Source organism: Opisthocomus hoazin, chromosome 4, assembly GCF_030867145.1.
Source record: "Opisthocomus hoazin isolate bOpiHoa1 chromosome 4, bOpiHoa1.hap1, whole genome shotgun sequence".
Lineage (NCBI taxonomy): Eukaryota > Metazoa > Chordata > Aves > Opisthocomiformes > Opisthocomidae > Opisthocomus > Opisthocomus hoazin.
In genome coordinates this window covers 76,148,328-76,174,854 of record NC_134417.1, presented here as the reverse complement: position 1 = coordinate 76,174,854, position 26,527 = coordinate 76,148,328, and the positions used below count along the sequence as shown (strand labels likewise).

The window sequence follows — 26,527 nt, the reverse complement described above, 5'->3', positions numbered from 1 at the left end:
GCGGCCGCCGCCAGGCAGAGGCCTGCCCGGACGGCAGCGATGGCGTCCCTAATGGCGGCAGCACAGGAACGGCCCCAGGGGCACCTCAGGGAGCAGGGCCGCGAGGCGACGCCTACTGCCGCCATCACAGGCGCGGCCGCAACGGTTGCGGCGCGAGGGTTCTCGCGAGAGCACCGCCCTCCTGCCCCGCGCCCGCGGGGCGGGGCGGGGCGGGGGCGGGCGCCGATTTGAATCGGCGCGGGACACCAGGGCTGGGGCGCGACATGGGGACGGTGGAGCCGGCGACCGAGGCGCGCCCGGAGGCGGGGGGCGCAGCCGCAGCCGCAGCAGCAGCTGCAGGCCCGAGGCGCGTCGAGGTTCCCCGGCCCCCCTCCATCGAGGAGTTCACCATCGTGAAGCCCATCAGCCGCGGCGCCTTCGGGAAGGTGTACCTGGGCCGCAAGGCGGGGAGGCTCTACGCCGTGAAGGTGAGGGGCCGCGCGGGGCGGGGCGGGCTCCGCCTGGCCCCCTCGCTGCCCGCTGCTACCCGGCGGGGAAAGGGGCGTCCCGCGGAGGCCTGCCCCGGCGGGAGACCCTTCCGCCGCTCGGCCCGCAGGGAGCGGCGGCCCTTGCGGCGGCAGCCGAGGCCCGGGAGGGGGGCTGTCCTCACGGCCGCGGTTGGATTTCTCCTCGCGTCGCTGTTGCCTGGAGGCTTTGGCTGGGAGGCGTCTGGTAGCGACAACTGCTTGTAGAAGTTACCGTAAACGTCCAGGGAACTACGCCAAAACCTTCCAGAGCGTCCGTGGGCGGCTTGCTGCTTGCTTGTAAACACTGGTGCTGGCTGAACGCCTTTGGCTGCCGCGCCGCGGGGAGGATGGTCTCGCCTGTGTTTGAGTGAAAAGTCTGCCTCGGAGAGGTACGAGGAGAGCAAATTCTAAAAAGGATTTTTGTTGAGCACAGCATTTGAAAAAAAACGCGTTGCATTTTCTGTGTTGATACACGAAGGACTGAAAACTGGGCTTGTCAGCGGTAAAAACTTCAGCGATGGTTTGAGAGCTTGACTTTGCGATTAGAAGGATCGTAACAAGCTGCATAGTACAGAAAAGGAAATATAGAAGTGATGCAAAATAAACATTGTTTTTCAGAGGAATTATTTATATTATAACCATTTTGAGGTGAAAGCTTTGTAAATTCTTTATCACTATTGCAGTAAAGTTTATGGATTTTTCACAGCTACAGCATTTAATGTGCACTAAGTATTTGTACAGTGAGGGTCAGCACTTATTAAAAGTGTAGTTCTATGCATGCTGTATATGTCTTGAATTTTTTTTTTTTTTGTGTTGACTTTGATAATAGCAATGGTAGCTGTGGAAACTAATTTTCTACACTTTCTGTGGTTCAACTGCATTACTTTAGTATCTTGCACAAGTTTATTGAAAGTATTGTGGCCTAAGAGCTTTTGTGTGAATCCTTTCTCCCTGTTGCGGTGGGACTTACGGATTATTCAAGCTACTGAATTTAATATATACTAAATACCTTCACAGTTAAGGTACACACTTACATAGAAGGTATCAAATTAGACTTCTTATGTCTTGCTGCTTTTATATATTATCACATTCTGTTGTTGAATGGTTGTGGTAGCTGTAGACTCAATTTTTTACAGCTGCATAGAGAATGGATAAGTTCAACTTGCTTTAATATCAGCATATGTACCCAGACGAAACATGCTGAAAGGGGGTAAACTTCCAATGCATATGCAATGCTTACCTAAATAACAATCAGCTGTGCTATTATGCACCTTCCATTAAAGGTTAATATTGAGTGGGCATCAACATATAGTGGAGTAATTCAATATAGGAATTGGAGTCTAATTCACAGTTAGGCTTGTTCTTTCGTCATTGTGAGTTGCATGCCTTTGAGGCTTCTTCCCAAGGAAACAAGTATTTTTTGAGTGACTTGATGGTAAATTTTAAATTAAGCAAAAACTCACTTGCTTTCTCTCCGAAGTTAAGAATTAGAGGCTGGAATAGTTGCAGTCTTGCACTTGAGGATACCAGCATAGGATGGCTTACTGCTGTGCTCTGTTTTCAATCCTCAGGCCATGTATCTCAGTCTCTGAAGATACGGGAAGGCTTGGTCAGCAAGCGTATGTCTAAGCATTGAATGCTTCTTCCTGGTTCTGAGTTGTGTACTGTGGATAAGAGGATTAACTCAGGGCAGTTTAATTTCACGTACAGCCTGAACACTCATTTTTCAATGTGTGCAGTTGCAGTAAATATTGGTAGTGTGATTTCTATTCAGGACTGAATTAGGAGGAGAGCAATGAAAAACGTTCTCTAATAACTTGTGGTTTAAAATTCTGTCTGTATAAGAAATTATAGCTCTGTTTTATATGTGTATATATATGCAAGTTTGAAGTATAGAGGTAAATTAACTGACTAAAGAACTGCAGGCTGAGCAGAGAAAAGAATGCTTATCTACTTGATTTTGTTTTGTTTTTCAGGTGATGAAAAAGGCAGACATGATCAACAAAAACATGGTTCACCAGGTCCAGGCAGAGAGGGATGCACTGGCTCTCAGTAAAAGTCCTTTCATTGTGCACTTATACTACTCGCTTCAATCGGCTAATAACATCTATTTAGTGAGTAAATAAATGGCTGTAGTGTTTTATGATAGTGTTCAAAATGCAGTGCAGAGCTGTGTTCATGTCTGAAAACATATTTTTATGGTACTGAGTGGGTATTCTGTAGTTGCTTTTACTTTCTTCTTTCTCAGAATGGTTGAACGAGTGAAATATTTCTCTTTCTGTAGTACCTTTAAGATCTTTCCACCTGTGTGCCCATTTTTACAGGACAGTCTTTTTGAATAGCTAATCTGAATTAGGAATGTGTAGAAATCTTAGGGAAAACAAAACAAGAAACCATTCTGTTCATGCAGAATCCAAGTGGCTGAAAGATAGCCTGTGGCTTACTTAAAGAGAATCTGTCTTACTTGTTGCTGTGCTTATAATTTGCTATGGTAGTTGGCCTAGATGAGAAGAGGATAACTGAGTGGCAAACTTAAGTGCTACTCTATGTGGAGCACTGTGGAGTACAGTACGACTTGAATATGGTTTTATATATTGCCTCCACAGTATGTAGTATGGATTAAGTCTGCCTACAAAGGGTCTAGTGTAATTTGTCTGGTTTGCTGTAAGCACACAGTGAACAGCTTGATTAAATTCTGAGGTGAGGTTGCTATGCACTCCTACAATGCATTTTGAGTGTATGTGAAGGCTGCTGTGTGGAGTAGAGGAGTTCTGGGTGAAGGATTTGTAAAGGAGATGCTAGAGTTACTTATATATGGAATAGCATTGTATATTAGAATCTAAGTACTGGTGAGATTTCTTGACCAAAACCCCATAAATTCATTCTTGTCATTGAAAAGTGAGTTTCTGAAATCCTGCTCACTTTTTCTTTCAGCTTGAATATGACGTGGGCCATTATAATGAGTGGGTTTGCATCATTTTTTCTGGATGTGTGTATTTTTTTTAAACACACTTTTTCATGTCGTAAATGCACAGTAGTTCTCACTGCATACAACTTCTGGAAACTTATACTTACTTCGCAAGGCTCAGGTCTGAATTTAATATTGTGTATAAACACTTGCAAAATAAAATCATTGAGATACCTGTTTTATACATATTGAGATATCAGTGGTCTTTGGCTTCAGACCTTGAGTTTCACAGAAGCGCTTTGCAATTTATTTTCTATAATATAGAAATCTTTCAGAAGTTAATTAAAAAGCTGACTACAGTAGTTATTTGAGAGCTGACTACAGAAATTAGGCTAGGCAAATAATATAAGTAAATGGTCTATTAAAAGAAAAAGAAAATGTTTTATGTCCTCTGTCATTTGAAGCTTCAGTTATTTTATACAGGTGAATATTGTGTGGGAAATTAAGTTTGCATAAGGAAATTACTATCAGCTTCTGCTCTTTGAAATTATGTTTTCCTAGGGGTGAAAGCTATTTCATATTTTACTAGCACATTTAAAACATGTTTTAAAATGATAAATTTAAAACACTTGAATGGCAGGTGATGGAGTACCTTATTGGTGGAGATGTCAAATCTCTTCTTCATATTTATGGATATTTTGATGAAGAAATGGCTGTTAAGTATATTTCTGAAGCAGCATTGGCTCTTGACTATCTTCACAGGCATGGGATAATCCACAGGTAAAGCCTACCTCCCCCACCCCCTTACAAATAAGTATTTGGTAGTTTGGGTTTTTCATTTTTCACTCAAACACATAAGCAATCACCATTTCATAATAATGGCTACCTCATTTGCTAAAGCTTCTGGAAGCTCTTCTTGTGTGTATACACTGCAGCAATGTTTTGAAGCAACACCTAAAATAAAATCTGTGCATATATGTTAAGCAGACAAATATACGCTGCTTTCTCCTGCCTGCGTGCTCTCACCAAGTACAGTGGTGTACTGGAGGCTATGCTGCCTTCTAGGTCCCCTCTCCCTATGGCTTTTAAATGAGAGTTGGTTCAGGAACCCTCTGGATACTGCAAGCATGTAATTGTAGAACAATGGGACACTGAGTACTCTCCTCTGCTCCCCTTGTAGCAAGAGTTCTTTGCTGCATGTGGTAGTGCTGCAGAGAACACCCAAGAAAACTTACGCTTGACCTTTGCTTGTCGTGTGTAGCAGCTACACAGTAATAAATGTTGTGATGGTAGTGCTCATCGAGAATAACTAAACTTGTCGAAACTCACAACGTGCAAATTCTATGACATTTACGGTGGTTTTACAAGGCACGAGACATTTGTACGATATTCAGTGCTAGATGTGTTTAATTGTTTTGGTGTATTCATCCAATTGGAATCTTCTGCTGGCTAAGAGATGTTACTGAGAAACAGCTGTAATCAATGTTTTGTATTGCATGTGTCTGGTCAGGTAACTTTCTTAATGTTGCTCAGTTGTCTTTTTGCTGACTTCAGCTATTCATGTCTGCAGGGATCTGAAGCCAGACAATATGCTCATTTCTAATCAGGGCCATATAAAGTTGACAGACTTCGGGCTTTCCAGAGTTACACTGAACAGAGGTAAGAGTTGTCTGTATCCTTTTGGTTGTATTAGAATGTATTTTCTGTGTATTAGAATGTATTCCCATATTCTTGAATGCTTTACATCCCTGTAGAGGGTGGCTTTCAATTAAAGAAGTCCAAATGTTGCTCTGATATCTGATTTCTAATAGGTAAGTACTGATAAGGTACATGCTAGTAAAGGGTTGTCTCTGCGTTGCATTTCAGAAGCTAAAATATTTATGCTTTGGGACAAGGGTGTATGAAATATGATCTAGAACGGTTTCTCTTGAGGGGTATGGATTTCAAAGTTTTCTGTGAAGTCCACTAAGAGAATTCAAAGGGTGAATGAATAATTCTAGATTTTTTTTTTTATGTACCTCTGACTATTTCTGTCTTTCAGTTCATGCTTCTCTGTCTTTGTATATGTTAATTTCCAGTCTGAAGTGGGACCTTCCAGACATTAATGTGAGGGACAGGGGGAGGTGGCAAGTTGCTAACAGAAGATTATAAATCAGTGCTTAGCATATGAAAATACTGCTTTCAAGTAGCAGTAAATATAGCTGAATAGTCAAAGGACTGTCTGGCATGGGGAATAGGCCACAGGTCTTAAGGTGAATAGCTTGTTCCTGAACTAGTTTGCACCTCCAACCCCTTGCCATATCAGCCAAACTTAATTAAACTGGTTCTGTGCAGCATTTTTTGAGAGCTGCTGGCAGGTACATCCTTTTTATATAGTTAAAGGAATGCAGAAATTCAGAATTGTCTATGGAGCTTGATTCATGGTTTTAAGAGTATAGAGGAAAATCCTAAGTATACTGTGTTTTCTGTAATACACTGCTTTAACTGAGAAGTTCTGATGGGACAGATTATTGTGTCCAGCTGAACATGATATATAAGCTATAACCCTGCTTACCTCTAGTGAGCAAAAGATGGCATCTAAGGTTAAATTTTCACCTATGAAAAACATCTCTGTAGCTTTTTAGAGATCTCTTTGGGAAAGGTGGCAGGCTTGGAATGGGTCATCAACTTGGCTCACAGGCCATAGGCTGGAATTGCTACCTAAAAACCAAGGCTGGTATCAAGTTAGAAAATGTAACACAACGTAGTATATTGGAAAAGAAATCAGACTTTTACGGTTTCTGTATTTATAAACTGTAGTGTTATGATGGATGTACAGGAAGAAACGGCTTGTGTTGAACAAGAATGTATGGGCATGTTTTCACTTGGGTTTGTCTTCTGTTGTATGTTTGTTCAGTATGTGACTTTTTTTCCCCTCTTGATAAAACTCAGGTAAATGTCTGTAATTATGCTTATTTAATAGCAAAAGGAAAACCTGACCAGTGTCATATTTTTTGTCTGTTTATAGAGATAAATATGATAGATATCCTTACTACACCATCAATGGGAAAGCCAAAACAAGACTACTCACGTACTCCAGGACAATTGTTGTCTCTCATCAGTTCTCTGGTCTTTGTAAGTAATTTTCACTGTCCTTGAAGTACTTCATTCTTTTAGTTTCTTTCTTAAATGTAGTAATAGGAGTGACAAGGCTATTCTTGCACCTCTTCTGCCAGCTGGTAGAATGACTTACTATATCTTTCCAGTTCTTGCAGTTCTGAAATGATTACCTAGCACTATATTTCAAATTGCTGACTTATCATCTCTGCTTCAAATGTGATACAGAATGTGTGAAGTTACACTCTCAATTCTGGATGTCTTGTTCAGGCTCTAACTTTTAACTGTGCTTCTTCCTGCTTGATAGTATAGTCCCGTTGGAATGACAATGCCAGGGCACAATTCGAGTCCATCATCTGACAGTCTGCATGGAGTGGTTTCTCCATTACCTATGGTCCAAAAGGAAAATACTCCTCTTTCAACTAAATTATTCAAAACATGTGAGTATACCAAGTCTTGTACTGCTTTAAGGTTGTGGTCTTTCAATTTTATGAGAGTAGTTTGGATCTATTTGATAAAAGGTGTGCTTCCATCAGTGTCTTACTGTCTGCTATTCCTCTGGTACTTAAGGTCTGACCTTTTTCACCTATACTAATGTAATTTTTTGATATTTTTTTTTCCCCAAATGCACAACCACTGAATTCAAAATGACCCTTTAAGACTTTACAGAAGGTCAGTTCTTGGCATACTTTTATTGAAAATTACTTAATATAGCAATGTGTGCTTTCATTTAAATTGTCTTATCTTGCTGCTTTCTCATTTCTAACCTGAAATGAGGAAGAAGGTTATTGTGCTGCTAATGTTCTTATTGCTTTTAAATTCTTGGCAAGTCCCTACTTCAAGAAACAAGTGAATTGACTGTGCGGCGAAGATGACAACAGAAATTATGATGTCATGCATAGCTTTCCATAACTTACTTTGATGTGAAGCTTGACATAGTGTGAAGCTGGTTATATGTTGCCTATTTGTATCAACGTTTGAATTTTTTTTTTCTCTCTCAAGATCTTGATAGTTCTCAATTAACTCCTGTGATGCCAATGAGAAGTTTAACTCCTACTCTACTTCAGTCAAGAAAAAGGTTTGGTACCTCCAGTGCCAGTAGTCAGTCACACACGTACCTGTCCAGTGTGGAATCAGAATGCAGCAGCAGCCCCAGGTGGGAGAAAGATGTAGAGGTCAGGACTGTTTCATCTTCCTGCTATAAATTAAAATTGGCTTATACTTGTATGTGCAGTTGCAGATCTCTCCTTACTTTCCCCAGTTATTTCAAGTGTAGAGAAGTCTTCCTGCAGAAGAAAGAGCAGGAGTTGTAATCCTTGCTGAGTAGGAGTTTTGGGTAAAACTACTACTATTTTTTTCTTCAAACAAATAGTAGTTCTGTGCAATGTAACAGGAAAAGCAAATGCCATTTAGCCTGCATCAAAGGAGTGAAAGAGAAGGCTTCTACTGGATGGCAACTGGTTTAGCTCTGTTCCTCACAAGGTTGAGCAATGCTGGGAGCACTGGCTCTTTGGAAGCTGACCTTGTCCCTGTAGTTTTATTAGCTCAGCCTGCAGACAAAAGAGTTTCTTTAAAAGGTGGAACTTGGGAAAAATAATAAACAAAATACTTCAAACTTCTACTAGCTATTAAAAACTGAAAAAGTCTCAGGTTTGTATTACTGAAGGGTTTTGTATCTACTAACCTAACACGAGTAATTATAGCTGATACAAAATACTTTTTCCTATTTTAAACTGTTAATGGAATTCTGTAGAAATACAGACCTAAAAGAAAATGCTGCTGTGCTATTTAACCCTTGCTATGATTCCCATTTAGATAACACACAAAAACTTCTTTTTAAAACAATTTATAATTCTTTGCTTTATCTGTCCATTTCCCAAGGCCTTGTTTTTATTACTGTGTTACCAAAATAGTAGTAGTATCAGAATTTCCTTTTGTCATCTCTGAAGTATAGTATGTCACAGGGTAGTATGATGGGGTTCTTTAGTCTGAGGTTTCTTAGAAACTGAACTTCTGTAGCTTAACTTCTTAACATAAAATCACCAATACAACTTTAATTGTGGTATTTTTTTCACCCTTAGGCATTTAAAAATGCTGCATCTTCTACGGTATTCTAGCAAGCTTATTTTATGGCCTTGAAAAAAGGAAAATTATCAAATTATCCCTAACTTAGTTTGGAATTATTTTGAATTTATTGTGTCATGTTTGTCATTACTAGTGGCTATAAAAAATAAGTAATGCTTGCCAATTTGCTTTTCTTTATGGAAGTGGAAATAAGGTATTTTAAAGGACAATTCTATAATGCTATAATCCTATTTTTCCTGATACTCAAAATTTAATGTGCTCATTTGCAGCAAACTGAAGATGAACTGCATGCTGCAACAGGCAAAACAAGTAACAGTGGGCCAGCTCTCATTTCAAATGAATTACTGAATAGCAAAGGTAGTGAAGTTTTAAAGAAAAAAGAACTGGAGTCTGCCATTTCTCCCATCAGCAGCAATGATTCTGGCAGTAGACAGAAGTTGAGAAGTGACCATTCTGGTATAACAGATACTCCTGTGACCACACTGGATGTGAAAGGCATAGTCAGAAAATGTCTTTCTGAAAAGAAGATTTGGGAAGAAAAACTCTTTGTGAATAAAAGAAACATGGCTAAAGAAACAGCAGAAACTTCCAATCAACAACAGTCACCTTCAAGGCAGAATGAGCCTGTCAAGCCTGTCACAGGGGAAGAAATTTTTGAAAAGCCGGGTGTAAAAAGAAGCTTTGAATTAGTTGACACTAGTCCTTGTCAGGAACTTAATTATGTTAAAAAAAGCAATGCAGAATATAAACGTGGCTGTCAGATATCAGAATTTCCAGCAAACAAAAGGACAGGTTTGACAACAGAAATTCAGTCCTTAATGCTTTGTGATGATGGATGCCTACGTGACACCTGCGGAAACAGGGAAGATGTTAAGAGTTTTACTGGCAACCAGCAAACAGTAGAAAAATCACTTACTCCAATTATAGCCAAGAATCTCATGCATGATTTGGATGCAGACTATGAAAGAGATGATATAAAGGAGTATATGAACTCAAGTCTTTTAGGCACTGATGATGAAAAACCTGTGGGAATCCTGAGTGCAGATTCTGACTTATCATTTCCTGAAACGTCTGTTACAGAAAGCCATTTAGAAAAGCAGGTTTTAGATTTAGACAGAAGTGTTAAAGACCTCTCCTTTGAGGAACCAAAAACGGAAGGCGTGCTATTAACATCCCTAGAGTCCCAAGAGACCTCACAAAATGGAGATGAAGCACGTGCTATCCAGGACTGCAAGCTATTACATCATGAAAAGGATAATGACCAAAAACCTATGAAAGAAAATTACCTTGACACAGTATCTTCTCCTTCAGAAAAGATGATGGAAGCACTGAATCTCTTAAAAAATGCTGTTGTTTTTCGAAGTTATAATAGTCCAATTAATGTATCCAACATATCTGAGCCATGTAGTATGGCTTCCTTAGATATAATGGATCTTTCACCTGCTTGTAGTGGCTCGTACCCAACAGCTGTTACTCCCTTACAGAAAGGAAGACCATATAGGGTCTATCAGGTATGTAACGAGACATGTAGAAGCTTTTTGCATGCATTAGAGATCAGTGATCTGAAATTATTTCAGTTCTTAAAGTAGGGAAAATTGAAGTAGTTTAAGGTAGTTTGTCAAAGTGATAGGCTTTCACTTATTGCACTTATGTGGCCAAAATTATAATTTCTGTAAGAGCTTAGCTATAACTGTATGCCCACTGTTTTGTCTCTGGCTCAACGTGGGTTGTCTGTCCGCCTCTGAAATCCTTTGCTCTTACAGCGAGCTGGTAAAGAAAGCCTGTGCTATTTGTCTCAACCTAGTTTTAGTGCAGTGTGGTACTTCCTGCGAGTGATTACAGGTTTCCTTATGTAATGAAGTCTCTAGTTGCATGGTTTTTGTTGTTTTTTCATCCTGCATCCCTCCCAGTCTGCAAATGCTGTTCAGCTTCTGTTAACTGCTATTTGTGCCTGCTATTTTTCTTTCATTCTGGTAGGAGTGATGGTGTAGTGTGTACTGTCAAGTACCAATTACAAGCCTATTGCAAAGATTGGTATAAATAGTAATAGCTGCATGCGAGTTATAAGGTTTTTACTTTGACCTTTTTAATCCTTCTAATAGTAAGTAAAAATCTTGTTGTCCTAAAGCAAGTCAGAGCCCTGATGTTGGATAAGTAGAAGTATACTCTTCAATCAGTGTCTCCTGTTTTGTTTCGGCATAGCTTTACAAGACCTTCATCCAGTTACTTAGGTTCCAGTTGTAGGACTTAAAGCCTTCTGACAGAACTGGCCATGTGACTGATTTGGTGTACCAAAAGGGGATATTCAAAATGTTATTTTTTGGGAAACTTTTTTTTCTGATGTCTTTGTCTGAATTGCTAGCTTCTGGTTCATCTGCATAAATGTTTAATTGACTATGAAACTTAACATGCAGTCAGCTGAAATTGAGTCAGTCTGCACTTCATCTGCTGAGAAATAAATGACTGATGGCATTATATGGTTTCATAACTTAGATTTGAACAGGAGGATACCTTTTTCATATGTTTTTGTGATTCCTTTTAAAATCACATCATTGACTTGATTGCCTGTTTTCTATTTCAGTAGTGGATTCTGTAGCCTTTATGGCATAGTGATAATGAATTGATCTCTGCTGCACTGAAGATGAATTTGGAAACGATTATACAAGATATATGGGAATTAAGAGTATATTGAGAAGTAGAGAATGAGAGTCTCTGCAAGATAATTTAGTAGTATCTTTGGGTCATAACAGGAAATCTTTCATTGCAGTCAGCCTGTTGGCTGTGAGAATTTATTGATCTCTTTGCAAGCCTGCATATTTTGTCTTCAAATAATATCTCAAACTACTTTCAGAAGGTTTGTGTAGCTGTAAACAGTCACGAAGTCCAACTTGAGCAGATCTTCATCTGCAGGCATTATGGAACCTGTAGGGTACAGATTAAACAATGAAGGGCTCACTTAATATATTTTGAGTACATCTGGTATGCAATATGTGAGAATTCAGGATTCTCCTTTTTATTTTACAGATATTTGACATGTGCTTGTTTTTCATTGACTAATATTAAGAACTCGGTGTTAAAACTGCAGGCTATTTTGACATTCTATTTAGTAGTTTATCTTCAGATTTGGATTGGAAAGAAGAGTTTAAGAATGGTTGGGTTTGAGTTTTTTTGAGACATTACTTGTGGATTTGTCACTGGAGGAAGAAGTCAGGGAAAAGTGTCTCAGAGTAGGTATCAATTAACTTCTTGCACTTCAAGATGGTTGAGATAAAGAAATGAAAGCACATTTCACGCATACTTTTTCAGGGAATGTGCATTTTGTGACAAGTTCTTGACTTAAGTATCAACCGTTACACCCATTATTAAACCTGAAGATGGGAGTTTCTCTGCTAGTTTTGTTTGACATCTGAAATCTCTGTTGTGCCTTTTCAGACACCTCATCAGGGAGATGCTGGCGCACCATACAGGACTCCAAAGAGCGTTAGAAGAGGAGCTGCCCCAGTAGAAGGTGAACGCATCCTAGGGACCCCAGACTACCTGGCACCTGAGCTGCTTTTGTCAAAGCCTCATGGTAAGACAGACAAACCACAGAGTTTGTAAATACTTAAAAGGTGACAGATTTTACATTTCTAAATGTCTCCAGAGCTCTAAACTCTTTCAGTAATACAATAGCAAATTATTGAAAAATACTTAGTGCTTAGCTTTTGCCAACATAAATGGCTGCGATTGCTTCAGCTGCTTCTTCCATTTACTTTTTTCACATGACTGAAGGTTTTGACTGTCCAGCGTAGTCTTGCCTGGTGCCAATCCAATGCTTTGGCAGCTGTGCTTAGGCAGCCTGAGACTTTTATGTGGCTTAGGAATCACAACTTGGTCATCTTGAGTGTCCTTAAAGATTCTTCAGGGAGGGGGAACTTAGGGAAATTTAGTATGAAAGGATGAAGCTTCCAATTATTCTTAGAATGTGTTCCATGTTTATGGATATTAAAGTGTTATGTGCATCCAGACAAGTTTATAAAACTGCATTAAAATCAGTATTTGAGTTGAGTGACCTCATGAAACACTTAAGATTTCTGGCAGGTACTGCCATATAGATGGACAGTAGTAGCCACTAATTTTTTTTTTTTTTTGCAAAATACTGTAAGAATTTATGCACTTCAAAGTTGTGCTATTTTATTTTTCTTTGGCTCAAATCTTGAGCTCCACTGAGATTAACAAAAAGTCTGAAATATTTTTCTGCTAACTTGCAAGAACAATTAACAAAAAATAAATGCAGTGTGTCCCTGATACATTTGTTGTATTTATAATTACATTTTATTTCCACCTGAAAAGTATGCTTTTATTTTGTAAAGCTCATAGTCTTAGGAAAATTGTATGAGATCTTCATTGAGAAATAGTGGTTACTAATCTGGGACAGTAAAATTCTGCTGTATGCAGCCAATATACATTAACTAAAATTGCATGAAGAGTTCTAACAATTTAATTGTAATGACTAAAATTACTGAACATATGTAGTTGTTGTTGTTTTGTGCTTCCATTTAGGAATTCTGGTTATTTAGCAGGCATTATAACCGAATAATAGGTTGGAAATGTGATCAATGCTACTTAGTGTGAAACGTGGTTTCAAGGTGACTTCTGTGCAGTTATTGAGTGTTTGCAGAACTTCAGTGATAACTTACAAAGAGTCTGGATTTTATGTCAGGAAATGACAAATTTCCCATTACCTTCAGTGAAACCAGGCTTTTCTGGCTTCAGAACTCAAAACTCTCCGTCAGTAAATATTTCTGGTGTTGTTAACTTGGTTGTAAGTGTCGTTGTAATTCTGAACTATAATCATGTTACAAAACTATTTTATTTCTGTTTCTAACTTAGATTTAACACTGCCATATTCCTTTGTTGCCGAGTTACTACCTTAAGAAAAAAAATCTGCATTCCTATGCCTTCAGAGAATCATACTTGATATTTGATGTTTGTTAGGTTTTTTGCAATAATTGTAATGTTCTTGCTTCATTGTCTTTTCATATGCAGGGACTCTGATCTCTGGTGAGTTTGCCATGTACTGTACAGAAATTGAGTGTTCAGCATAACTTTGTACAGTCAAAGTATAACTAGATCACAATTTCCAAGAAAACTCTTTCTGTATAGAAAGATATGTCCAGTATGCACTCCACATAAGAATGTGTGATGCTTCCACAAAAGTTCAGCAAATATCATATCACTGACTAAACTACTGGAAATCTCACTTAAGCCTATACTTCAGGAGTAAAACCAGCATTCTGAAAGACATTGTGTAACACAGAATAAACCAGAGATGCTTTTTCTCTTTACTTCTTTTCACTTTGTGATCAGTCTGCATTACTTTGTGTAAGGGTGAATAAGGTTCACGTGCTCGGGACCTGGTATTTCTGTTTCTTGCTTCAAATATTGATAGATGTGATTTAGCAGGGATATGGTAGGAGTTAATCTAAGCTTTAGTTAAACTTTGCGTGGGAAAAATTGCTTCTGAAACCCATGTTACTACATTGTTCAGAGTCGTGATCTTATTAGACTTTGACTGAAGCTGGGAATATTTTATCTGAACACCAAAGTACCTCTAACAACAGTGGATGTGGTCTCACTGCTTTGAGATGCCTAGCTTGGTGGGGCACTCCTATTGCTGTTAAAAGTTACTAAAAGTGCATTAGATTCTTAGTTATACATTTCAGTATTCAGCGTTTCTGAACTTAGTCAACCAACAGTCCTTTTGAAATGGCTGAAAACATTTGTTAACTGGGAAGTGTCTTAAATTTTTTGATGTGTCAAAGCCAAGAAAAACCACACTTGTTCTCTTTCAAAGTTTTTTTTTGGAGCAAGTGTGGCATCCATTCCTTATACAGTGGAGTGAGCATGGCTTAAAGATGCAGAAAGCTTGGAATGCATGCAGCGGTGTCTGGGATTGCTTTGCCTGCTTGTTTTTAAGTAGGTTAATAAGATGGGTTTGGCAAAAAAAAAAAACCTGGAATGTGGAAATCAAAAATTATTTAATAATAAAGGAGAGATAGCTAGCAACTATGTATTGCCCTAATCAACTTCAGTGTAATGGAAATAAATTCCAGCTTCTTGCGTGCTCACTCATATCTGCAAGCTGTCTTCAATATTTTGACATATTTAAACAAATGAAAATTAAGTTCAATAGTTTGAATTCTTGGAGCCTTCTCAAAGAACTGACAGAAGGGTACAGTTTACAACATGGAGTATTCATCCAGGCTCTAGAGCAGTTGTTAAAGACAACTGTTTCTTATCACAAAACAATCTCTTGGAGAAGTCAGTCCTGTGTGATGTGAGTTGATAATTAGATTGCTCTTAAAAGTCCCCTTGCTTGTATCAGTAAACCCTGGTATTATCTATAATGAATTAAGGAGCAGACTGGCTTTAAAAAAGCTCTTTAATATATTTTTAATCTTCTGCATAATTAAGTACAACTTACTTTGTCTCTTCCAAGAAATTTTGCAGGATTTAAAGACTCTTCAGTTTCTGCCATGGCTAATCTTCAAATCTTTGCAAATATCATAAAACCTTGGTGTTGGTGTAATGACCTGGACTTCTCTTATCAGGTTCTGCTGTAGACTGGTGGGCCCTTGGAGTCTGTCTGTTTGAGTTTCTAACTGGAATTCCACCTTTTAATGATGAAACACCAACACAAGTCTTCCAAAATATTTTGAAAAGAGGTAATCTGTTTCAGTAATTTGAGATAGTATGTGTTTCCAATGTTTGTTTTATGGCTTGAGTTACTGAGTTATCTGCATCTTTGTCTGTAGATATTCCCTGGCCTGAGGGTGAAGAAAAGCTGTCTGATAACGCCCAAAATGCAATAGACATTCTTCTAACAATTGACAGTACTAAGAGAGCTGGACTGAAGGGTTAGTATTGAAATTCTCTTGTGGCCTTTGCAACCAATTAAAAAATTCAAAGTAGTGATGTCGTCCTCCTGGAACTTAAGAGTAAAACCTTAATGCCTAATTAAGTTCCATGTGTAGTGCCAGAACACTTAACAAGTTGTAGTATTTTCTGTATTCATTGTGGTATTTTGCCCTTTTGAATAAGGAAAGTTTGGGGGCGTGTGGGTTGTTATTGAACTATTGCTTTGCTTTAATGCTGTCTTGCCATGGACGTTTAGTGTTTGACATCTGATGTATCGAAGTTCGCTTTTACTGAACTCAGTAACAGGCATTTGGGGTTTTTGACTTGACTATATTTAGGAACTTTTTAAGTAAAAGCTTACAGTTTGAGAGAGAAGCCTCCTACAGAAGTTAATTCAAAGGATCTTTTTCTTGGGAATCAGCCTGTCTTTACTGAATATATAGGGGAACACAGACAATATATACTATACAAAGTCTATATAACTTTTTTTCTTCTTGTAGCAGGAGTTCAAACATTTGCAGTTGTAACAGTGACTATCTTAAAAAATGTGAAGGAAGCTTAGTGAGATGTTCTGGGAAGAGGAAGAAATCTTATGAGAACTGCTCAAGAAGTCACTTGTGAAGGAAATTACTATGGAAATGCTTACTTATAAAAAAGACTAAAGGCTAGAAGCTGAAACCAGGCCAGTTCAAATTGAGGAAGGCATATGGTTATAAATGAAGATCATGATCTCACTATGGAATTCTTTTGGGGAGATATTAAAAAGCCACAGAATCTAATGTCTTAATTTGAGGTGTTCTAGTTACACACAAGTTATTTTATGTATTCCTGGATAATAGGGTGAAATCTAGTTTGCCATAGAAATTTGAACTAGATGACAATGGTTTCTTCCAATCTGAAGTTCTTGGAAATTCATTCTTTGTCAGGACCTCTGACTGAATCTGACCTCTTTATCCAATTTATATGCTGTTGGAGTGAAGGTTGGATGAGTAGCTTTCAGGATAACCATTAGGTTTCCTTCATTGTAATTGGGTTTCCGTCGCTGTCATCTATCTCCCCCCTCCCCAACACACTCTCCCTCTCTCTGGTGTGAAGCCTGACTTGCTGAGAAATCCCAGTGCTGTTATGTCCTGGTGCTGTGCTTCTAGGAGTTCAGTCTTTCCAGATAAGAGAAGCTTTAAAGCAGCATTTGGCAGAGAACACTGATATCCAAAGTTTGGTTTGTTTTTCCTCCTTCAAAGATCTGGGCAGGAGCTGACAGCCAGCTGTGGTACACATTAATACTTCATTGTCTTGCCCAAGGAAATCTGCTCACCTTTCAGCTGAAGACAGCTTTCAGTACGTGAGAACTTTAAGAGCAGAACTACATACAATTCTGAGATTGTGGATCTGTGCAGTGTCCTGCTGCATGTATGGTTGCTGAAGCTATTAGGAGTTAGACTAACCATCTGATTTATTGCCTTTTGTCTAAAGTAAACTTTAACATTGTGTTATATTTGATCAGGAAAAGTAGAAATAATAAACAACTGTTAATGTCTTGCTGTCTATCAGCTAAAAGCTTGTGATACACGTTTAGAATTAAAATTTGTGGTGTTTTTCTTGGTGAAACTTCCACCTCCTTCTAAATGTGTTTTGTTTTACTTGTCCTATTTTTTTTCTATTTGCTTTTGATTTTTGTGGTGCAGGTGATAAAAACGTGGGTTTGTATCCCACTCAGCTGAAAAGGAGCTTTCTTGGCTTGAATCAAAGCAGCAAAGTTGCTTTCATTAGGGAGTGGTGTTTCCAGGTTATGCCAAAGACACACTGGATCCTGCATGCCAGAAGTCTCCTTCTGGTCAGAACGGGCAGGGCAGGAGAGTTCTCCTTGAGTCAGAAAGGCTTACAGCTTGGTTAGTTATCCCACCTTCAGGCTGGGAAAGAGCGATCCGGTGGGCTGTGGTAACTTCACCATAAGGGTGTTCAGACTTCTGTGTCTGGTGGTAGGCCAGAGGGAACTGTACCAAGCCGAGGGAGACAGCTCCATGAGCCAGCAAAAGGCAGGTGGCCTGGAGGTGAGAAGGGTGGGAGTGACTCCCGCATGTCTACTCAGCGCAGAACTTTGGCAAAGTTTGAAACAGACTTTGAAGTGATGCTTAACGTTTCTGTGGTGCCCTGTCATGAGAAATGCCCCTAGGGCACCTCTGGTCCACTGTGTGCACTGCCTAGAATAGGTTTGCCAGACAGTTGGCATGACAATAGTTTGATCCCACTGAGGTTGGGGGTAATCAACACCTAATTGTAATTTGCACTTTTGTGACTTTCCAAAACAGCAAAATAGATCAAATCTACTGACAATTAGGCATCACGGGAACAAAGTGACTGTGGGGCTCGGACAAAAGCAAGTTTATAATGCTTATATGAACTTCTGTTTCAGAACTGAAACATCACCCCCTCTTTCATGGTGTGGACTGGGATAATCTACAGAATCAAACTATGCCATTCATACCTCAGCCGGATGATGAAACTGATACCTCTTACTTTGAAGCTAGGAATAATGCTCAGCACCTGACTGTGTCTGGATTTAGCTTATAGCATCAAGATAAGTGAACTTTCTCTGTGGGTTTGCACACTTACAGGTGGTCCTATAACACTAGTTTGATCTTAACTAAGTTTCCTTGCCAAATTTAGTGTGTTTTAAGTTATCGGATTGTTTTTATTATTGTATCCTTTATTCTGAAGTGAAACTACGTATGAAACTTAGCTGGTATCAAGTGCCTTCATGCCTTCATGCTACTTTTTATCTTGCTTACTGCACCTTACTAAGGGGCCAGAGTGTTCTATTTCTTGGAGCTAATAACACTTGGCAATGATGGGGCTTTCTTAACAGCAATGGGTAATTCCAGTTAGGTGGTGTGAAGTTGTTCCAAGTTAGACATGATAGTATGCATTCATGTCCCTTCCCTAATTGTATCTACTTATAACTTGCCTGTTGGTGGTTCAGTGTAATGGCTGTCTTGTTTGGGAGTCACCCTTTCTGACCAGTTTGAATACATATCGTTACTGTTTGAAGCGGAGAATTGAAATCTGCAGCATTGAAATGTCTGTCTTCTGTTTCTCTTATCCCAAGAAGGGTTAAAAGAGGCAGTGTTGTCCGAGGTTAACTTGGCTAGATGTGGCATGTGAGACGGACGGTAGTTCTGCTGGTGGTTATCCTTTCCTAGACAAATGGGGTAGGGAAAGGATACTTGGGGCAAGTCTGTTAAACAAATGCATTGTAACCCCTTATGACGTAGGATGATGGACTGTACAGCATAATCTTAGCAATTGTTTGTTTTAAATAGAAAATGCTGAATATCTGTGTGTGCTCACTCATATCAGATGATGGAAAACAAAAATCACCAGAGTATTAGCTAACAAGTGAAATATTATTCATACTGAAGCTGCTATATATTAAAGACTATAATGTATTGCAAATTAACAGACTGTTTTTCTATAAACTCACAACCAGATCTTAAATTTTACTAGAACTTGTTACTATATTCAGTATTATAAATCCTAATTAGCAGGAAGCATATTTAAATCCATTTTTAAATGCAACACAACTTGCATCTGCTAGATTTAGAGGTTTATTTGTAGGCAATTGTTTAATCTTAAATATTTTCCTTGTGTAGGTATCCTTCTGAGCTGACTTACTGAAGATTTTTATTTCTCAGACTTGTACGTGTTAGATAAAGATCACTTGGGCTAGATGATGGCGCTGGCCAGCAGCCATATACTAGAAGCCAAGCATTTTGCTAGTGATTTTGCCAAGTGGCTTTTGAGCCTTGCAAACTGACACTGCTTGCAGGGGGAGTGAGTTGTGCCTTCATTGTCCAGCTTCCTGGAAGACAAGGTTTACTGATGGAATTCTGAGCAAATGGTGTCTGCTAGGCTTTCTGCTGTCCCCTCAGGTAGCTGGGAAAGGAATGGCAGTGGTGGAAAAAAAGCAAGTTTCCCGGAAGGACCAAAAGAGAGCTACTTCTTAACAGCTCAGAATGACAAATCCCAGCTCTAGGTGTGATAACTCCAACACAGTGACACAGAATCTCGGCAAGCTGCAAAACACATGATAACTCTTACTCCCTTTTAAATTGTTGAATCTTACTGAAGTTAATTGTCACATTAAAAAGGTGCAAGCAATCAAATGTAGTAAATTACTGAAGCAGTATCTGTAGATGACATTCTCTGAATATGACGAGAAGTTCTTTAGCATTTTTCCTGTGTATAGTTAGAATATGTAAACTGGAGGAAGAGAAATAATTTAAGTAATGACTGGTATTTTATGCAATGTGTTCTTTTCCAGTAATCTGGTTTAAGAAAGGTGGCCTTACAAGAATGAATCTCAGTTTCACACTGAGGAAAATACTCTAAAATAGTGTAAACCAAACACCACACCAGCCCTTTGTACTTCACAGCTGGTTACCACCTGTTCCCCTTTTGCAGTATGATACCTTCCCTTCAAGGCAGAAAAACTAGTTACAGTGGTATGACATTTTAAAGTGGTGTGGTTCGACCTCCCGGGCAGCTGTTTGCTCACACCCTGCAGTGGGATGGGGCAGAGAAATGGAGGGGGGGGAATGTATTAAAAAAAAAAAAAAAAAAAAAGTGGGTTGAGATAAAAAGCTTAATAGGACAGAAAGGGAAGAAAATAATAGTAATGATAAAAGAATACACAAAAGTGATGCACACCACCCCACTGACCGATGCCCAGCTCCTTCCCAAGCTGTGGCTCCCCTGACTAGCTTCCCCCTAGTTTATTTGCTGAGTGTGCTGCCATGGGGTATGGGATGTCCCTCTGAGGTGCGGTCTTTCCCCCCCAGCTTCTTGTGCATCCCCAGCCTCCTTGCTGGCAAGGCAGTGTGAGAAGCTGAGAAGTCCTTGACTGCTCAGCAACAGCTCAAACACCAGTGTGTTACCAACATGGTTCTAAATCCCAACCACAACACCATACCAGCGGCTAGGAAGAAAACTGACTCTAGCTCAGCTGAAACCAGGACATAAAGATAACCTCACACCCCTTGAAACAATTCTTCATCAGCTGCAAGTGTCAAGTAAGCTTCTATCTAAACTTGACCAATCATAATGAACTACAGAACTCCTTAGAAGTCTTTTAGGTAATCTAATGCTCATGTATTTAGAGCTAGAGATGATAGTATACCAAAGTATTAGGCATAAAGTATCTTGTTAACTTACTGTTTTGTTCTTATTAAAAAACCTCAAACCTTCTTATAAAAACCTTTCAAGAAAATCATGGTTCTTCTACCATAGTTTTACAGTGCGATACAAAACCATACAATCTGTAAACAAAATAGGCTAAGTGACAAATTGGAATGTTTAATGTAAGCAGTTGTCACTACACTGCTGTCTAGAGCTGTGAAATTTGGCACAGTCAGCACTGAAGCCCTGCAATACCCCATTCCTTTCAATATCTTGTGTTTGTCCTGATCTGAGCAAGCAGGGAGTTGAATTTAACAAGTTGATTGTTGGGGTTTGTGGTGTGGTTTTGTTTGTTATGTTTTGTGTTGTTTTTTTTTTTCTTTTGTTGAAAAGGTGAATTCCCACTTTATGCTTCACTATGGAATTCCTTGTCAACTCTTAATCCCTTGGGGTTTGCCCCACTTACTGCTTGAATTGAAATACAGGGAAAAGCATAAAAAGCTATAATGTAGTAGCTGAAAGAGATCTGAAGTTTCTTCTCATTAGTAAATCAACTACAAGTATTCGTGTAAGCTGGCAAAAGTTTTGGTCCTTAGCAGCTGTGGAATACTGCTTGGCAAGTACTCGAGCTGGTACATGGTGTTTAAGGCCTAAACTTTCTTTATGTGCATAAGCTGTATATAAACTTTGTAGCTTCCAGGTTATCTTTGGAGAGTTTACCTGCTGTTACAGTTTTTAACACGCTTCTGTCCAGCTAGAGATCAGGGCCTGTCATACTTTCTTACACAGTGTAAGTGCCTTGGACAACCCTTACTACCAGTTACTTGCTCTTAGGCTCACCTATGCACTGTGCGGTGCTCAGAGGCCAAGATACTGAAATACTGCCCTGTGTTCTTTAGCTAGGAGGCTCCAGTTTCAGCATGACCAGCTTTCACCTATGGTTACTCTTACAGTAAATGTATTATTTTCCTCTTTACTATGTTCTCAAAAAATTCACTTTGCACACTTGTGTAAATATATACAATAAAATACTGCAGTTTTGCTGGTGCTTGCTTCTGTGTTTTATTGTCCTTAAACTGTCTCATACTTTTGATGCTGCTAGGGCCTGGGAAGTAGATTTTTACACAAAGCAAGCCTGACCGTTTCCCCATACCTGAGTAAAGACAGTGACTGTAAGTAGGGAAACACCTACTACTTCCTTTTTCTTGCCCCTCAGTTCAAAACTTGCAGACAGCCTCCTGCCATCTTTATTACAAGCCACTGTTGTGTATTTAATGGCAGGAAACTGAAGATGGTCCTGCTGGGAGTCTGCTCCTCTGGGCTAACTAGGAAGTGGCTCCGTCTCCACCAGCACTCAGGACCAGAGCAGGAGAGAAACAGAGGGCCCTGAGGACAGAACATCTTCCCCCCCATGCTTACAGCTGGTTCTGTATGCTTACACTTGGCAGTAGGTGGAATGCCTTCCAGCTGGTTTAATCCAGAGCAACCCTGTGCTTTCTAGAGGAAGTTTGATTTGCTGTGGAAAAGTAGCTGGACATTTGCTTCACAAGTGTAATTCTGAGCTGGGTCTCGATGTTTCCAGTGCTGTGCAGGACTGTGGTGACTGCCAGCCCCTCCAAGGAGAGAGCACCAGCTGGAACAGCACAGCCCAGTTCTAAGCTCCAGTGATCTGCTCATGCCACTTTCTCTGAGTTAAATCTGTGTCTCTTTGTACCTGGGCAAATTATAAAAAACAAACCATTTTTCCTTAAGATGAAGTACCAGCTAACTAGAAATCCATTCAAGTTATGGTAAGTTTGAGATGCCCCTAGCAGCTGAGGCCCAGTTATGAGTTACAGGTAAATGGTGACAAAAGCGATGATGTTTCATGTCACAACTTTAAGACTGAGACTGCTGCTTGGTAATGGAGCCAGCAGGCTCTTCTCTACAGCCAAAGCCTCCACTGTACAGCAGTTACAAAACACTAAGAAAGTTCAAGATAAAATACAAAATATTAAGGGATGGATTTATTGAAAGATGAATAAATAACAAGGGTGGCACACGCCTACATTTACATCAGTGGGCAGTTAACAGTTACGTACCTTGGAGAATGCCCGTACACCCAACAGGGTTACAGCTGGGGGAGGAGGCCGGCCTGGCTGCTCCCTCCTGTCCAAAGACACGCTGCTGTAGGAGATGGCTCTGTTTTCAAGTGACTGTCAAGAGTATTCTCCCTATACAACCGTTTCTATCATTTTATGCTGTCAGTCGGTCCAGCAACTTCAAGCTACAGGCACCACAGCTTCGGGTCACAACAGAAGTCCCCTGCCAGCAGCACCTTTGTTCAACCCTGCGTGTTCAGCTCACTGCTGGCACACAAAACCATCTGAGCGTTACGGTGGCCTTTGAAGAGGGTCTCATCATTTTATTTTTTAATTCAGCTTTACAATAAGAAAATCAGAAGAGGGGAAAAGTAACTCTTAAAAGAACCCTACGCTTAACTAAAAAGATTAAAATTGCTCTGGTAAAACAAACATTAAATTCTGTGATTATGTTTTTATACAGTATAGCTTGTATGAAAAATCTTTTCCAAATTATAAAACCTTTTCAGGAAGGACAGAAAATAACTGCTCAAGAACTAGTTGTAGTATGTAGTCCAGATGGTATATTAATTTATTTCAAAATTAAGGGTAAAGCATGCTTTAATCAAGCAAACTTCACAAGCTTGTAACTCCATCTGTATATTGGTTAATAAATACTCTGTGAGGAAAAAAAAATCAGCACCAAAATTAGCTTAGAAGTTTTGTTTTCAAAGGAAGTAGAAGGATATGAGAGAAGGAAAAACCAGAACTGATATTGTTCCTAATGTGTGCTGCGAAAACTCCACAGACAGAGGTCAGAGTAAATCTTAATTTAATTTGACATAAACTGACAACAGAAAACTTACAGTGCACTGAGCTTTTTAAAATCTTAGAGACGTACTCACAGAGCTAGCTTCCATCTCATCTCATCTCATTTTAAAGCGTTTTGTGCCTGCACTACATATTTTGGTTAAAACAAGCTGTTGTCAACAAGAATACAATTATCTAAGTTAAAAATTTAAGGTGCAGCCTCTTTAGATGGATCCCTTGTACCACACACTATTTCCAAACCTGTATTTGCCAGTCCCTCTGTTATTAATGGCTCTGACTTGCAAGACACAAATCCATTCCCAAATCTTCACAATCTTAAGGGATGAGCGAAGGATTCAACTTCATTTCTAACCAATTTACAAGGAAATTTGCCCTATGCTGGTTTAGCAGCAAAAATAACCAGTTGAATTCCTCAGAGCTATATTGTGTTTTTCCAGCAGCTTACAATGTATCAAATTCATACTTTATTAGTGCTTTCATCTGATAATATGTAATCCTATGGAAAAACAGTCAGGGATGTTGTGACTGTAAAATTATTTCTATATTAACATGACAGTTTTACACGTTTTTCTCTTATTCTTTTACAAAGACGATATTCTCTTCATCATCTGACATCAGCAAAACCAGCAATTACTGAAGGTCCATCCACAAGCACGCTCCAAAACAATTAATGTTCATATGGTTTTGAAGATGGAATTATTAGATTTATTTTACTTGTAACCTAGGAGCCGTGAATCGTTCCAAGTTTCAGTAATGTTAGTCCTTAAATGTTTAGCTCAAAGGTAGTACAAAATATTACTATAACAGAAGGAACATCATCCCAGATCCTGAGATTCTACGAGAATTCAGAAGTCCTTCACTTTCCAGGGCTGCCATCTCCTAGCAGTCTTTAAGCAGAGTCATGAATTCTCAGTTCAGTTTCCTAGAAGAGGAACCAAATACATTAGTTGAATGTAACTTCACATAAGAGATGATTTTTCATTTGTCTAAATAAACAAATTGATTAAGGCTACATGTGAATGATTTCCAATCCATTAAAATACAACACTGCTTCAAGATACCTGAAAGTTTGCCCTTTTAAGTTACAAAACAATCAGCAAGTTTACAGAACTGGCACTGGGGAGTAGAAAATATCACTAAGAATTCTGAACTGCAGGTGAAATTCCTCCGAACGGTCCCTGACCACATCAGTCAGTGGTTTGTTGGCTCACAGCAGAGCAACACTTCGGAGCTGGGTTTCCAGTGACTCCAGAAAACGTGCAATCAGAATGTTCTAAAATCGTGAGCTGAATCTAAACAACTGTCAATTATTATTAAAAACATATCTCTGTCTGTCATCTGGTTTTAGAGCCCTTAGGATTCAGGTTTTCAAGCTTTCTTCAGTAAAGGCTCCACAGGAGTACCCAGATTTTCAGTGTTCAAGTTCAACCTTCAGAGAGGTTGAGAGGCTCAGAAGATGACCCAAATAAGCCAGAATGCCACGCAGCAGGGTGCGAAGAGTGAGCTGAGCTGCCCCTTCCCAAGGACACAGGCTGAACACTAAGCTGTGGGCCAGGGGTGGCCTTCCCTCTGCCACTGGTTCCGTGGAATTTGCTCTGCTGTGCAAAAGAGTTGAGGAGTCACAGCTCCACAGCTTCACAATGAGAAAACCTCACACGGTAGCACAGACTCCTGCTTTCTGCTCCAGGACAGTTCATGTACTTTAAAACCGAAAGTACACAGATGCGGTCAATGTATGCTCTGTGTACAGCTGCTGCGTAAAGGCTTACACACCTTGGAGCACGAGCTGAAACTGGCAATGGGACAACAGAGAAGGACTCTTGTTTTGCAATTCCATTTTCTCTTTGAGCGTACTCGATCAACTTCCTACTCACTGCTGAAGGAGATGGAACTCCGGATAGAAAGGTGATGCAGAAGCAGATAGCCCTTAAATTCTGGCTATGGGTAGATTTCTTCAGACACAAAGAGGAAAACTAAAGAACACAGAAATTTATTTAGCTGTTTCTATTCTTGAAGTTCATCTCATCTTAATACAAACCACCCATGAGCGAACAAAACAACGACTACGTGCGGCTACGCTGTCTCTGTGTCTCACAGATACACTGACTGGTATTACCGTTAGTAGACTGTGGTACAATCCTGGTGTCCAGAACTCAAAAGGAACGTTGATAAACTGTAGAGCATTTGGAAAAGAGCCACCAGGATCATCCCAAGACTGGAAAACAACTTTAAAATGAGATTCCAGTTGCTCCATCTGTTTTGTTTAAGCAAGAGATTAAAGAGATGACCCAGTGATAGCAATGAAGTACCCATGGAAACACATCACGGGCTCTTTCTCCAGCAGATAAAGATCTAGCAAAATCCAATGGATGAAAGCTGAAGCTAAACAAACCCAAATTAAAAATAATGTACCGTTTGTTTATTCATTTAAGGTCTGAATCATTAGAACAATATATTAGAAAAATTGCTGGAGAGGGTGCTTTTCTAGAAACTGATTTCTGACTGAACCCGTGCATTGATTGAGGGCGCTACAGAGGTCAGAACAGATGATGCAAAAAGGTTTACAAGAACAGCACTGTGTTCAGAGAGAGAACATGGCCATTTGAGAACTATTAGCTAAACAACACTGAAGCTCATAGGATGCTTCACACTAAGATCTCAAAAAATCATATTGATTTTAAAAAATTTTCTCCTTGCTGATGAAATGGAAATCTCCATTTACCAGTGCAGAAAGGAAAATGGGTATAACTGCCTAAAAGCCCTAGTAGTGACATCTCTGGTTACATCAGAGAGTGCAGGTAACCCCACTGCTTCTAATGGCAGCTGAGAGACAGGGGAACTTCCTGCCAGGGTGAAAGCCTTCCTGGGCACTGCGCTGTTTCCAGCATCACGGGCTGGGCCCAGAGGGTGGCCACCAGCGACAAGAACTCTAGCTGGAGGCCAGTAGTTAGTGGTGTGTGCCAGGG

At 39.6% G+C, this 26,527-nt stretch overlaps 2 protein-coding genes across 4 annotated transcripts in view; one reads left to right on the top strand and one right to left on the bottom strand.

Annotated features, from left to right (window-relative positions):
- Positions 1–21,681, top strand: MASTL (microtubule associated serine/threonine kinase like). The gene is made up of 12 exons (XM_075419588.1): positions 1–467; positions 2,483–2,620; positions 4,055–4,194; positions 4,985–5,073; positions 6,422–6,528; positions 6,818–6,950; positions 7,513–7,685; positions 8,865–10,106; positions 12,028–12,166; positions 15,189–15,302; positions 15,393–15,494; positions 17,909–21,681. Exons 1-12 carry the CDS (start codon positions 264–266, stop codon positions 18,064–18,066), a joined length of 2,739 nt encoding a protein of 912 aa, XP_075275703.1. The 5' UTR covers positions 1–263; the 3' UTR covers positions 18,067–21,681.
- A 982-nt stretch (positions 21,682–22,663) lies between these two features.
- ACBD5 (acyl-CoA binding domain containing 5) overlaps positions 22,664–26,527 on the bottom strand; it is a 31,013-nt gene continuing 27,149 nt past the window's right edge. For all 3 annotated transcript variants that reach the window (XM_075419586.1, XM_075419585.1, XM_075419587.1), the window contains one exon: positions 22,664–24,483. In XM_075419586.1, the coding sequence (XP_075275701.1) occupies positions 24,471–24,483 (13 nt within the window). In that variant the 3' untranslated portion in view covers positions 22,664–24,470. The remainder of the gene's footprint in view (positions 24,484–26,527) is intronic.

Coding starts and splice junctions, on each gene's coding strand:
- MASTL (XM_075419588.1), top strand. CDS start 264: ATGGGGACGGTGGAGCCGGCGACCGAGGCGCGCCCGGAGGCGGGGGGC. Junction 5,074..6,421: donor CAGAGTTACACTGAACAGAG/GTAAGAGTTGTC, acceptor GTCTGTTTATAG/AGATAAATATGATAGATATC. Junction 6,951..7,512: donor AACTAAATTATTCAAAACAT/GTGAGTATACCA, acceptor TTCTCTCTCAAG/ATCTTGATAGTTCTCAATTA.